Below are 15,328 nucleotides of genomic sequence, written 5' to 3'. Positions count from 1 at the left end.
TAACAGGCCACTTTCTTTTTCACTTTCTGCGTCTTTTATGTGACTGTTAAACTCTTCCTTTTCTCTCTCTACTTGTTTCTGTAGTTCTAGCTAATCTCTCTCGCATGACTATAGCTAATCTCTCTCGTATGGCTATGGCTCTCTTTAATGGCGAGATCAATGGAGAGCTGATAATGGGGACGCTAATGGTGACGGACGAGAGGGCTTCTATCTCTGTGTGGGTTGAGAGGGCTTCAATAGTTACTAAAAGGATAGAGAGATGCTCAAGCTCCGATGCTTCAATGGGCAAATAGACAGAGAGAGAGAGAGGGATGTGCTGTTGCTGCAGCTATAGCGAGAGGTGTCTGTCCCTCTGTGTGGGTTGAGAGGGCTTCAATGGCTGGTAAAAAGAGAGGGGGATGCTCAATCCCAAGGGCTTCAATGGCTGCAAATAGAGAGAGAGGGGGAAATGCACTGCTGCTACAGCTACGCAGAGAGAGTCGCGTCCATCTATTACAACATCGCAAAAGAAATGAAAAAGTTTATTACGTAAGGCTGCAAACTTGAAATGTAGGATTAGGTATGCAGCTCAAAAATCCATAAAAAAAAGTTATTTTAATGTTGAAAAACCCTCTAATTAATTATTTTGACATCGAGATGTATGAATATAAAAAAAAAAAAGAGATTTTGAATATTTGCATGTTGCAACGTATTATCTAGACCGTCCATTTTTTAGATTTTCATATGTTTATAGTTCTACTTGATTTTAACTATTTTTAAAATTTAAAATTGTATAATTAGAGATGAAAATAAATTTTAAGATAATTCTAAGAAATTTTTATATCAAAATTACATATTATCATAGAATTTGGTTGGAGGTGCACCTTGGATTGGATTGGATTGTTTAAAGTTGGAAGCTTATGGAAACCACACCCGAAAAGAAAACCAAAAAGAACTTCCAAATTCACCTGACTCAAACAGTAAGCAGTACAAGTGTCAAGACTAAACATCTACCCATTATTAAAAAAAATATGAAGTTACATGATCTCATTACTAATAGAAAAGGACATCTCTCTCTCACTCTGACTCTCACTCTCATATAAGATCCGCATACTGATGCATTGAGTTGTAACATGTGGTCATATAGATGAGCTTTCATTCAGTTCCTCTCCTGCAAACTTCAAAGGCCAAACAGACACCAGCATCTCAACTTCCCCTCCCTTAACCTTCTCATCCCCCTCTTCCCCCCTCAACTCAAGTGGCTTAAAAGTATAGGACCTTGCACACAAGGTATAGTACCCTAAGTTGAGCACTTGGATGCCAGTAATCAACCAGTACAACCTCTCCAACCTCCCCTTGTTCAAGTCATCATCAGGTAACCAATTTGTAAACCTATGCAACACAATCACCAACAGTGTGCTACAGTAATTCCCTGCTGATATTGCCGTCCAGAATAACGCAGTCGCCGTGCTCCGCATGCTCTCCGGCGCTTGATCGTAAAAAAACTCGAGGTGCCCGATTGACATGAACCCTTCGGCCACACCATGCAATATGTATTGCGGCACTAGCCAGAAGACGCTCTCCACTCCGTCGCCCATCAGTGCTGCAAATTTATGCCAAGGTTTGAAAAATCGGTTATAACTAGGCGTTAACTACGGTATATATACACTAGAATTTTCTTTCCAAATGGCAAAAGAAAAATTGTACCTCTATGTCTGCGTTTCACTTCGACGAACCCAGCCACAAAGGTCGCCACAACGGAAATTGCAAAGCCGATGCCCATCCGGTGCAAGAAGCTGATGCCTCTGTCTAAGCCAGTGAATCTACGAGCAACGGGTATAAGGAGTCGATCATAGAGAGACACAGTTAGGAGCATGGATACAATGGTGAAGACGCCCATTGAACTAGCAGGGATCGAAAACGAAGAGGAGAGCCTCCGATCCATGGATCGGGCCTGCTGGAGGGAGAATGTGTATTGTTGTGCTGCTGCTAGGATGAGGGGGATGCCGGCAGCCCAGATGGGGACCATTCGGATGAGGGATTTGAGCTCCTCAATCCGATGGACGGTGGACAGGCGCCACAGGCTGGGCTTCGAGGGGGGGGCCCCGCTCGAGTCCGTTGTGTCTGATGGGGTCACAACCGCAGCATGGTCCAAGAACCTACATGTCCAGAGCAGTCAGTATGCGATAGTTTAGTGGGGTTAGCTCAAGCATGAAAGGGATGGGCTCCGGCTCAACTCACCGGTCCTGAGCCCCGGGTTGGTTACCTAGTAGTACTACAAGGTAGTTTTAAACAAAAAAATCTGCAAACCCAATTACAAAGAGAAATCCTTTTATGTGGCCCCACCCATATATATGATCATAATTCTCTGAATAGACAGCTTAGATAGCTACAATCATAATGTCAAAAGTTCGCCTCAAATAGTTTCATGTTAACTACATCGTTCAGATATTTGAATTTTAATATTTATGTATTTTGATATTAATTGTGAGGTATTTCTCTTCTCACTTAATAACACCAAAAAAAAAATTTGTTTTCAAAAAAAAAACCAAAATACCCCTACAATTGCCCCCTAACTTACTGAGTTATTTTGGCATTTTTTATCATCAAAAATATTTTTTATATCATTTTTATCAGGTACCGCCTAATGGGAGATGACCAAATTTTATGTCAAAATAATTTATGAAAACTATAGATAAGTTATATTTGAGATGACATTATCACTAAAGCAATCCCCACGGTCCATTTAAATCACCTCCCCTAGGATTAGACCCGGACTTATTGAGGAAGGGTCAATATCTCATTTTTGGTCTTAAGCCTCTCCCTGATGTCCCTAGTGGAGTGGCCTCTAGAAAGTGACATAGGGAGAAAAGATGGGAAGGGATTAGGAATCTTTTGACTCTTTTAGGTCAAAAGATCATAAGATATAAGAGAACTTTGAGCCTAAAAGGTCACTTTCCAAGGAACTTTTTAATCCCCACTCTTCTCATTATTTGACATTTTATCAATGCATCATATGGCCTTCGAAAAGTTTCTTTAAATTGTTTTTGTGTGGGATCAAAAGAATATATATGATATAATATGTTTATTCGAATGTTTCTTTCTTAGAGATTTGTCATTTTTCCAAAAGATCCCAAGTTTAAAATTCCATTTTGTGAACTGAAAAGTTTAATTTTTCAATTAAGAGACCTCATGTTTCGAACGGATTTTTTCGTAAATAAAGTGTAAGTCTTAAAAAAGACAAGAGGTAGGCCCAAAAAGATAACATTAGAAGTAGTGAAAAAAGATACAAAGACTTATGGTTTACTGAAGGAATGATCCTTGATAGAGCATAATGGTAGATCAGGATTCATGTAATCGACTTCAAATAGTTGGAAAAAAGCTCTAACAATAATGATTAAATGAGTTTGAAACTTGAAGTTCCAAGCCGCTTATGTGTTAAGAAAAAATGATACATCTAATTCGGAACTTCTAATACCAAACCCGCTGGCAATTTTTTTTGAATTAAGAGGTAGATCGCAACTAAAAGTAAAAAATCAGCCATTCAAGTTAGAGTAATCAAAGGTCACTTGCATCGTTGCCCTCTATGACCATAATATACAAAAAGTTACGTGGTCATTATTTTCCTTTATGAAATTGTTGAACTTGACTCAAATGTTATTTGAAATTTTTCTGGTCATAAAAGTTCATCTTGGGAACTATTTTTATATTTGGTCCCAAAGGACCACAATGCAAGTGACCTTTACTCTCACTTGTGGGAGACCCCTTCACTCAACAAATATAGTAAACCCGAATTTTGGTGCCCACTTCTCTTCTTCTTCTTGTACATCATTATTTTATTATTATTATTATTATTATTATCATTTATTTATTTAGTATGAAGAACTTGAAGTTCCAATCGGATCTCTCCACCAAAAAAAAGAAACTTCCCGGTTTAGAATTTGTAACTTGGGTATTTTGACATCGAAATAAAATCTCAAAAAAAAATATGTCTAAAATAGAAAAAGTTTAAAAATATTTATTTTTATGCTCCAAAAACGATATTAGGATATTCACCAAAAAATTTCTATAACTTTTTGGGAATCCTTTTGCTGTACGCATATAAGCGATTAACAAAGCAACACACTCACTCAGTCTCTCTCTCTCTCTCTCTCTTGCACGACATGTCCTGCAGAATTATGCGGAAGCAATTATATCAAGAGCCGAGGGGGGTGCATTTCGCTTGTTTTTCAGGATGAAGTTTTCATAGGGCGTAGGCTTTATGAAAACAAAATAAGGCCACATTTCCAATCCTCATCCCAAAAGCACTTTTGACGCTGAAAATCTTCATGATGGTTCTAAAATCAAATTTCAACACCGACAATAAAATTTGGAAAAAAAAAAATGGTTCAGAAATTGCAGGTCAATGAATACTTATTTCTAGGGCGAACACTTATTTCTAGGGCGAAATGGACGGTCTAGATGTTCGAGATGAGATTATAGATTTAAAGGTTTTCCAACACTTGAATTGCAATTTTCGATGAGTTATGAGGTGAGGCTTTACTTATTTTGAATTCCAACCCTATCATTCGATTTCCCTTCGCTTTAAGGGTGCGCTCAGGCCAAAGTTTGTGGCTCAGCCCTACTCTTTTAGGGCCAGGCCGGACTGGCCTCCTGGCCCATCTCTCAGAATATATATAAAATGGCCTACCACATGAATGAGTAGGGGTCGGGGAGGGTACTTACGTGAACTGGTTAGTATGGAGCAACCTCCCAGTGGCGGAGATGCCCGCATCCAACAGATCATTCTCGTAGAGCAACCCCGGATCCTCCGGAACAACAACATCTCTCTTCCTCACTGCTGCAACAATCACCTGAGCCAACCTCGTCAACGGGCTCCCCGCCGGGTTCATGTGCCTGTACAGTGGAAACCCCACCACGAAGCACAACACTGATAACGCCATTAAAGCAGTAGGAACTCCGAATCCCCACCCCCACCCTACATTGTCCTGAATATACACAATGAGTGTCACCGCGACAAGGATGGAGGCTCCCATGCAGAAGTAGTACCAATTGAAGAAGTTCCACATCTTGGTGCTTTGTTTTTGGCCAGTCTCCTCAAATTGTTCGGCACCAAACGCTGCGACGCACGGCCTGATTCCTCCTGAGCCCAGTGCAGTGAGAAGCAGCGAGCCATAAAGCATCGCAAGCTGGCCTTCTGTGGCGGCGGCTGGCCGGCATTCATGTGAGGTCGGGGGGCAGGGCGGGGGGCGGAGGCCAGGTAGGGTGGCTGAGAGTGTGAGGCACACCATTCCCTGCACACAAAAGCAATGTTCATTTAGTGGGGGAATTTGGGGTTTTTAAGAAAGGATGAGGGTGTTTTCGTTATTTGGGTGACAAATATTTTAAAAATTATTTAATATCAAATTTTGTAACTCATGATCAAGTATTTTAGTGGGGTTTTATGAAATTAAATAAAGGGTGTGGTTTCTATAAGGTTCAACCTTAAACAATCTAATTAAGACGCACCTCCAAATTTTATTACCTTTTAATTTTTATCTTGTACTTTAAACTAGGAAAATCACTTGGATTGCTTAAGGTATCATAGTCATTTGATGGCAGGGGTATTTTGGTGATTTCATGATGAGCTAGGGCTCACTCGAGAGCTTGGAGTAAAGGCGAAGCAAATATACCATGGAGGTTGACTATAAATTTTTATGAGATATGAGATATATTCAAAACTATAACTGCTGAAATCCAGCATTGTTAGTCTAATGCCGAGTTTGATTGTCTTGCAAAAGGAGCACACCAACATATTACTTCCTTCCTATGACTTTATGTGTATTTTGTAACTTGCTTTTCTTTTTTTAATGAAAATTATTTGATAATGATTCAAAAAAAAAAAAAAAACAGCTCAGTCGCGAGCTCCATCCCATGCATAATGCAGGAAGGGCCCGAATCGGTGTCTTTTGGGAACATGCGAAAGGATTGGGGGCTATCGCAAGGCCTACATGGCCCGACCTCATGCTTTTCTTTGTTTTTAAATTCTTTCTTTTAATCTATTAGGCCAAAGTTGGTCCTGGACTACTGGACAAGATACTCACTCTAGTCCAGGGCCCTTTCCGCCTGGTCCAAGTTTCCTTCAGTCCATTTCGAGCTAGCCGAGGATCTAACCAGGGCAGGGCAGGCCAAGCCTGGCCCATGCAGACTTAGGGTTTAACCTGCCCCAGGCCTCACCTGTTGCCATCCCTGCCTGTGAGCAGCAAAGCCCATGGAGTAGTTAAGAGTGGTTCAGGTATTTTCCAAAAGATTTGAGGGTATTTTGGTCGTTGAATCAATAGTACATGTTTGGGAAATGGCCAAATGTTTTGGGCAATTTGACAACAGGAAAGATATGCACGCTTTTTGTTATTTAAGAAAATGGAAAAAGTTTATATAAGGATGCAACTTTATAATGTAAAACTACGGATGCACCTCAAAAATTCATCGGAAACGGTAGTTTTAATGTTGAAAACCCTTTGATTGATCATCTCGACATCGAGGATCATGAAAAATAAAAAGCTTTTAAGTCTTAGAAATAGTGCATTTTACAACATATTATCTATACCGTTCATTTTCAAGATTTTTATATGTTTATAGATCTACTTGATTTTAATCATTTTTAAAATTTAAAATTTTATAATTAGTTATAAAAATAGATTTTGAGATAATCTTAAGAACATTTTACATCAAAATTATATACCATGATAAAATTTCAAGATGCACCTTACCTCTACAGCTACGGATGCATTCGTATGCTAACTTAACCCTAAAAAACATATTACATGAAGGATCTTCTTATTTTCCCTTATTATTATTTTCAAGGGCTACCCGAGATTAAAAGAGAGAGAAGAAAATGACGTGTGCTTTTTTAAATCAGTGGAGGAAACGTAATTTGAAGGTTTTAAGGTATTTTGTGATTCGTCATCATTTTGTTGTGGTCACTCTCTCTATCCACCTTTTGAGGACACTGGTTTTTATGCCCGCCCGTTCCGACTTTAACAACCTTTGTTTGTATCTCTCACACACACAACTTTTACCTTCTCCGGGGTCTTTCCATACGAGAACGGGCACTCACTTGGTGCCACGGTAAAAAACTCGGATAATCAGTACAAAAGCGTGAGTTCGAGTATTAGGAGCGATCATTTTAGGTATAAAAAGCTAAAGGTTAAAGATAGTTTCCAGATCACATCTCTCGAGACCTTGTGCAGGCGGGACTAACATCGAGTTACAGCCTTTTTAAAGATCTCTCTCTAAACTTTTGAGCTTTTTACCATGATTTTTCTATCTTTGTGCATAAAAAGCCAAAAGTTATAACTCATCGCCTTTACGTAACGGGACTAGCACCGAGTTACAGCCCTTAGGCTCTGTTAAAGCTCTGTCTCTAAACTTCTGAACTTTTTGTCATACTCTCTCTAAAAGCCAGTTTGAAATCAGAAAGGCGACGTGTACTCTGCCAGCGACCTTATCTCTATAATTCATGAACATAAGAAATCGGATAAATAAGGCCATTCACAAAAAGGGTGATAAAAGAACAGGAAAATGCCCTGTAAAAGTTGTGGCTACAAGCATGAAGGAGGTTTTGTTTTTATGAAAATCTAGAGGGTTCTTGTGGCCACATGGGAACAAGGTACGGGTTCTTTTTATCATGTCGATAAGAATAGGTTTTTTTGTTGGTATTTGGAGGAAAATATGAGATCCAAAAAGGGAATTAAATGGGGTAAGTAGTGGCCTCAACTTTCTTTAATGCAAGCTCATCTAACCCAAAATTAAGAGTAATTACACGTGCCCATCACTAACAACAAACGAGTCCTCCCTCTCCCTCTCTCACTACATCACATGGGAGAGATTTTTTTTTATTTTTTTTAAAAAGAGGGTTATATAAAGTTGAGGCTTTAAATTGTAAAATTAAGAAGGCTATTTTATGTAGTGGGCAGTGAATTTTGATGAACTCCTTTTAGCTCCAGCATCATTATGGAGGAATAATACTATAAAAAATGGAGAAAGAAAGAGAGGTAAGTAACTTGGGTCGTAGAGAGTGTTTATTTAAAAAAACAAAAACTAATCTGGTGTGTTTGATTTCTATTGATCAGTGTTTAGAAAATTGACTTGGCCAAGTCCGAGTAACTTGGCCAAGTGTTTAGAAAATTGACTTGGCCAAGTCCGAGTAACTTGGCCAAGATCGTGTCATGTGAAAAAAGAAAAGGATTAACAAAAATAATTAAGGTATATTTATGTATTAAGATACTTACTCTTATCACAAGTACTCAAGTCGATAAAAATATATGGGACCTCAATAAGAAGTTGAGGTATCGAATCCTGCCCATTGCACATCATTTTGAGCTAAGTAAGAGAGCTTATTTTCTTAAGAATGCTAATTTTTTAATAAAATAAGGCAGATTATTTTTTTATTTTTTAATAAAATAAGAAAAATCTATTTAAAAAAAAAAATTTGGACCGTATCTAAAGACATGAGACAGCTGAGGCATGAAGAACAAGCAATAAAATGAGACCAGTGTGATTATAGTTGTGAAAATTCACTGATATTGATTAATCACGAGGGATATAAAATGAGCTCTGCGTTATGAAGTGGGAACCATTCTAAATGGCGATGGAGATGGAGAGGATCCTAACTAAGACGACCGGGAAAGAGAGAGATCATAATTGTTGGATTGAGACTGAGAAAGAGAGAGAGACGATCCTAATTATTGGATTTAGGCTCCTCAAATCGTACTCAAAAGTGGTCCTACATTGAGGAGTCTTAGAGAGAGATGCTCCTAACCATTGATTTTAAAGATGAATAGGTGACCCTGATCGGGTACCTCCTAAATCGGTTTGGATCGGGCTCAGATCGTTGTTTGACTGTAGAGAATTACTGTTTTACTGTGCAAAACTACCGGTTGCTTTCTAAACTCGACCATTTTCCTATATATACGTAGAACTGGAACATGGTGACCTATTTCCAAGCTGGACCAAACGATTCCATGCCGACTCCACGTATTATCATAACTGTTGTGTGAGTTTGTATAAAATCCCTTAAATAATAGCCAAATCCTAAACATACTACTCCTGCCAATTTAAACAATAAAAAACAAGTGTGCGTGTGAGAGATAGCGCGAGGGAAAATAAAGAGAGAAGAGGTAAAAAGGAAGGATTCTGAACAAATTGATAGAGAGAAGAGGTATTGATAGAGAGAGGAGGGAAAATAAAGAGAGAAGAGGTAAAAAGAAAGGATTCTTAACAAATTGATAGATGATAGAGGCAACAGTGATGGTCCAAAATCGGCCTGCAAATGCATCAGCTATGAAGGCTCCCAGCAATGGCGTCAAGCTCGACGTGCCCCCAAAATTGGTGAGAGTGGTTGCTGCCTTTGTTAATGGCATGTGAAGCTGCGCTGTCAAATATGACAACAAATTTGCAGAAGACCCAACCACCGCAAGTTTCTCACACGCCTCATTTGCTGTGTATCATGCACCCAACATACTAATAAATAATCTTTCAAAAAACATTTCAATAAATATCCATTCTAATAAATAATATTTCAATAAATATCTTTCAAAGGATCAGGTGGGTCCTAGACTAAACTAGTGATAAAAACACCTTGTGTTTCTAACAATTCACCCAGTGCTTTTGGTTGATTGCTGAAAAACCTAGGTGTTAATGATTCACTAAATAGGAAGGGCAAAAATTTTTAGGATAAAAATATTAATGCATTCTACTCAAGTTATCCTGGAAAGACCTCAACATAAAATTCTCTATATACTTGGTACCATGTTTAGTGTACAAAACAAGAAGGGCAGAATTTAAAAAACATGAAAATTTATGTATTATGAGATTGGGGTTTGGATCGTGGTGGTAATACGACCTGACCCTTATTCAAAAGGTCACAACCTTCATTCTCATTAACACTTTCAAATATCGACTCTTTTGAAAACATATAGGGGCATGTAATCCATCTACCCAAAAAATAAAATAAAAAACTGTATATAGTCTTTTCAAATCATTTGGATGCCAAAGAACATGAAGGATATAACAATATTAGAATGAAAATTTCCAAATTACATAAAGGAAATATCTCAATATAAAAGTTTTATATGTCTAAGTTGGGAATGAGTTTACTATACCCATGATGAAGGGCATTGTTCGCATCCCTCCCTTTTTATGCTTTGGCCCAACATTTTGTGTTTCTTCCTCTTTCATCTTCTTCTCCCTCTTTCTCTCTCTTCTTTATTCTATTTCTCTCTCTTCTTTTCTTCAGGCTTTAGAAGGTTAGGTAATTGTATTTGAGTGTTTATGCAATAGCAATTCATTCACACCTCCAAAATGCCCCTATTTATACATGTTTTCAGGGAGGAAAGTGTAAATTTTCAGGTACGATTTATGCTAGCACTATGCCTACAACAACATTTGGAATGCCAAAATAATTCTCATTGGTCTGTTGCAAAGTACGATATACCGTGAGATGGTGGAGTCTATTATTGTACTTCCACATCGCCGTCTGTTAGCCGGATGGCATGCGTGCGGATTCAGCGCACTATCAATAAGTGCATGGCTATATTTAAGTTTATACGAAACAATCGAATTAGAGCCTACCTTTAAAAGTTCACTGCTCAAATATCTTTAAATTAATCGTCTCGACATCAAGATGCATGGACTTGAAAAAAAAAATAGATTTCAAGTTTTGTAAATAATACATCTTGTAATGCATTTTTTGGCTGTCAATCTTTAAGTTATTCAAATTTTCATTAGATCCGCTCAATCTATACTATTTTTTAAGCTTTAAATTTTATAATTATAGATAAAAATATATTTTAACGCTAGTCAAAGATTTTTAGTATTGAAAGCATATTTCTCGATACTATTTGAAAGTGGGCTCTAATTTGATTGTTTAGAGCCTCGGCTCTATACAAATTGTACCCTTTTAAGAAAGGGTCATGTTATTGGCAAATATTTTTGAGGGATAAAAATTATTACGGTATTTCATTCATGGTTCATCACAAGTCAATCGGATGGTTATCATTATCTAATAGTACTTTATCATTGTCATCATCAAAGTCTGTTCCCAAGAGCTAATAGTATTTGAACTTCAATATTTTTCTATAAATTTGTCATTTACCTGACTATTTGGGCATGTATACATCTAACCATCTTGTACAAAAATTAAATATTAAACAAATTATTAGAAAATCAAATGATAAAAATACCACCAAAATATCGATAGAGGTAATTTAGTTATTTTTATTATTTGAAATATTTATATATTTTATTTAAGTGTGCCTCACAAAGGGGCACACGCCTATAAAATTTGATGTTAAAATTTTAAGGTTAATCTGATTCGTTAAAAAATTATTAAAATTGAAATACTATAAAATACTCATGACCATTTGATAAACCTTAGACAGTGATGAGCCATGAATTAAATACTGTAGAAGTTCACTCGTCATGTTCTAAGTGTTTTCCTTTGAGGAGAGATGGCCAAAATACCGCTGAAAGGTTTTCTTCATTGTTAGTGAAGAATTAGATATTTGAGTCGCTTCTTGTTGTTGGGAGTGTCAAAAATATATCTCAAAGATGTCAAATGGAGTAGATTATTCGCTTGATAAAAGAAGGTCATAAAGTGATGTCTTGAGTTTCTTTTTTTTTAGACCTTTTCATGTACAATTATCAAAAAAATAAAAATAAATAAAAAATAATATATATATATATATATATATATATATATATATATATATATATATATATATATATATATATATATATATATATATATATATAAGGAGATCAAAGTTATTTTTAGTCATTGGATATGAAATCTGATAATATTGAAGTGTATCATAATATTAAGAAAAAAATATAGACTTTATGCCCGGTCATTGGCATATCAACAATCATCCAATTTCCCATCTAATTGTCAATTAGATCATAACCTCATTGTGCCAAAAATGAATATTTTTGTTGTATACAACTTCAAACTAATAACAAGTGAGATTCTATCATATGGCACTATTATTTAGTACAAGGAGGACATGATTACTCACAAGAGCCACCTAAATATGAAAATCCCAAGAGACATTTTAAATCGTTCAAAGTCACATCAACGGCTAATAATACCTTTGAACTCCCTGTAAAAACACAAATGATCTTTACTTATTTTTCTTGTATTATATATATAAGTAAAGACCTCCTTGTAAAAACACAAATGATCTTCTTACTTATTTTTCTTGTATTATATATATAAGTAATGATCCTATAAGACCTTCCTCCACCCATGTATGTAGGACTCCAAAGGATTATCATTAAAATTGGCACGGATCTCTAAAAAATTATCATATGGGTGTGGGATTTGATTTTTCTATAGATCCGTGCTAAATTTAATGGTAATCCTTTAAAGTCCTACATACATGAGTGGTAAAAAGTCCTATAGGATCATTTGTCTATATGTATTGACAATTTAATAGGAAGTAGAATGGTTATATTTTCTTCACATGAGAGTTAGCCAAAGGACAGCAGTAAATATTAATATACTATTTATTTATGAGATGGTAATGCGTATACACGACCTAGACGCTTAAATAGTGTAGAAGCCCCCTTCAACTGTTCAAATTGAACCTAGCATCATCAAATGGCCTACAAAAATAATTTTTTTATTTTTTATTTTTATTTTTTTTATTAAAATATATTTATATAAAGTTTTATATAATGATGACACCTTATAATGGAGAACTACATATGCCCCTCAAAAATCCATTGGAAAAGGTAGTTTTAATATTGAAAAACCCTTTCATTGATCATCTCGACATCGAGATGTATGACTAGGAAAAAATAAAAAGATTTTCAGTCTTAGAAATAGTGCATTTTACAACATATTATCTATACCGTCCATTTTCAAGATTTTCATATGTTTATAGATCTACTTGATTTTAACTATTTTTTAAATTTAAAATTTTATAATTAGATATAAAAATAGATTTTGAGATAATCCTAATAACATTTTACATCAAAATTATATACCATGATAAAATTTGAAGGTGCACCTTACCTCTATACCTACGGATGCATCCCTATGCAAACTGCACCCTTATATAAAATTCGGGGTATAGATTCATTTTTATATGTCACCCCAAATAAAAATAATAAAAATTATTTTATAGGTACTTTGATCAAAATGTTTATTCTAAATATTATTATTATTATTTAGTGAAAATATAAAAAAGCATCTACACTTCAATTTAAATAAAAATAAAAATAAAAAGTAAAATTAATTTGTTGTTGTTGGATGCAACATTGTTCAATGAATGACATTCATTGGTTGTATACCGTACCAATTTAAGTGGTCGGGTCATGACGTGATATTTTGAGTTCTATTCTTACTATAGGTAGAAGCCGCTAAACTACCGAAGAAAAAGAAAAAAAAAAAACAAAAAAACTCACGCAGCATTCACAATGACAGGTTAAGGAAGCAGAATTAAAATAGATTAAATGTTTCATCGTCAGTGTATGATATCACTAAAGCAAAAGTTTGAGCTCTCAAGTGAATAAAGTAAGTGTCCTAAATGTGGGAAACATGCTACCATTCAACTACTTGATTTAGGACAAGGTTTTGGTGCGTCATCTACAAATGGATTTTGGGATCCAAAATTTCACTTCCTCGGAGATCATCAAATCCGCACCATGTTTAAAGTTGCAAATGATATGAAGTTACATTTTTCGATACTATTTGAGATTAGGCTTTAATTTGATTGTTTAGAGCCTCAGCTCTATACAAACTACACCTTTTTTGTAAAGGGAAAAGTTTATATAGAGTCGAAGCTCTAAACTATCAAATTTGAACCTACATAAAAAATTTCACTAGAAGAGGTTGTTTTGATATTCAAATATCGTCAAATCGATCATCTCGACGTCAAGATGCATGGACATGAGAAAAAAATAGATTACAAGTTTTAGAAATAGTGTATTTTGTAACACATTTTTTTACTGTCAATTTTCAAGTTTTTCTAGATATGTCAATTTGCACTATTTTTTAAGCTTTAAACTTTATAAATAAACATGAAACTATATTTTAAGGCTATCACAAAGATTTCCAATATTGAAACTACAAATCTTTATACTATTTGAAGACATGCTCTAATTTGATTGTTTAAAGTGTAGGCTCTGTATAAACCACACCTTTTCATAAATCAAAACCAAAATGGACTCTTACGTCAGGTCATGGGAAGCACAATTGAATTTATTTTATTTTTTTCTTTAATTTAATATGAGCAAGCTTTTTATGCCTCCCCTACATCATTAAACTTATATACTTCACCCTATCCAATCGTCCACTTTGAATGAATGGTTGAGATGTTCTCAATCACAATGTCACATCTATATATTAATTTATTTTAATTTTTTTTCTACAAACCAGTTTGACACCTGTAAAAACTATTAAAACAACATTCCCAGTAAATTAAAATAACCAAAATACCCATGTAACCTTTAAAGAGTGTTTTGGTTATTATATTTAATTAAAAAATTATTTCTAATATATTTTTTAGATGTACCCCATTGATGTGATGATACGTACAAATTTCATATTCCTAAAATAGATATACAAAAACTAAAAATAAAATACTTTGAGGAGTCGGATCAAGATCAAACGGTCCGTGGCCCACTTGATCTAAATTGGATGACTAGAAGAGGAGGGAAGTATGTCTTCTATGTAGTATGGGAAGTATGTCAACATTTCTCATTTATTATATAATGGCACATTCAGTATATATAAAAAAGCAAAAGTTTATATCGAGACAAGGCTCTAAACAATCAAATTTGAGCCTACCATTAAAATTTCACTAGAAGAGGTTGTTTTCGTGCCCAAATTGCCTCAACGTGATCATCTCGACACCAAAATGAATAGACATGAAAAAAAAAAGATTTCTAGTTTTGGAAATAGGGTATTTTGTAATGCACTTTGGACCGCAAATTTTCAAAATTCTTAAGTTTTTATAGATCTATCAATCTACACTATTTTTTGAAGCTTTAAACTTTATAAAGAAAGATGAAAATATATTTTATGGCTATCACAAAGATTTTCAATCGTGAAACCACATTTCTCGATACTATTTGAAGGTAGGCTTAAATTTGATGGTTTAGAGCCTAGGCTCTGTACAAACCACACCCATGTAAAAATATCTCTGTGAAAGTACTTTTACATTAAAAAAGTCTCCCTCATAAGGGCATGAGTTTTTTTCAAATCAACTGGCTGTCAATTTGTGTGAAAAAATACACCACAACTAATTACTATAAAAAATTTATGAAACCTAATAACATGATGGAGTTTATTCGTGTAAAAATA

General features: G+C 35.2%; 1 protein-coding gene across 1 annotated transcript; it reads right to left on the bottom strand.

Annotated features, from left to right (window-relative positions):
• Positions 1 to 919: 919 nt before the first annotated feature.
• LOC18995759 (Major facilitator superfamily protein) lies at positions 920 to 10,305 on the bottom strand. Its single transcript, XM_006846580.4, has 5 exons — positions 10,122 to 10,305; positions 9,240 to 9,457; positions 4,705 to 5,273; positions 1,687 to 2,138; positions 920 to 1,582 (listed from the first exon to the last, which is right to left on the bottom strand). Exons 1-5 carry the CDS (start codon positions 10,195 to 10,197, stop codon positions 1,119 to 1,121), a joined length of 1,779 nt encoding a protein of 592 aa, XP_006846643.2. The 5' UTR covers positions 10,198 to 10,305; the 3' UTR covers positions 920 to 1,118.
• Positions 10,306 to 15,328: the final 5,023 nt, after the last annotated feature.

Source organism: Amborella trichopoda, chromosome 4 (genome assembly GCF_054954075.1).
Source record: "Amborella trichopoda isolate Santa Cruz 75 chromosome 4, AtrichopodaSantaCruz75HAP2 v2.0, whole genome shotgun sequence".
Taxonomy (NCBI): domain Eukaryota; kingdom Viridiplantae; phylum Streptophyta; class Magnoliopsida; order Amborellales; family Amborellaceae; genus Amborella; species Amborella trichopoda.
This window is presented reverse-complemented; position numbering and strand designations above follow the sequence as displayed.

What these genes read in the sequence shown, in the direction of transcription:
- LOC18995759 (XM_006846580.4), bottom strand. Translation starts at nt 10,197, where the DNA reads ATGAAAGAGGAAGAAACACAAAATGTTGGGCCAAAGCATAAAAAGGGA. An exon ending in CCTCTATCATCTATCAATTT is followed by an intron (nt 5,274 to 9,239) that starts GTTAAGAATCCT and finishes TTTTGTGTGCAG; the next exon opens with GGAATGGTGTGCCTCACACT. An exon ending in CTCCATACTAACCAGTTCAC is followed by an intron (nt 2,139 to 4,704) that starts GTAAGTACCCTC and finishes CTGGACATGTAG; the next exon opens with GTTCTTGGACCATGCTGCGG.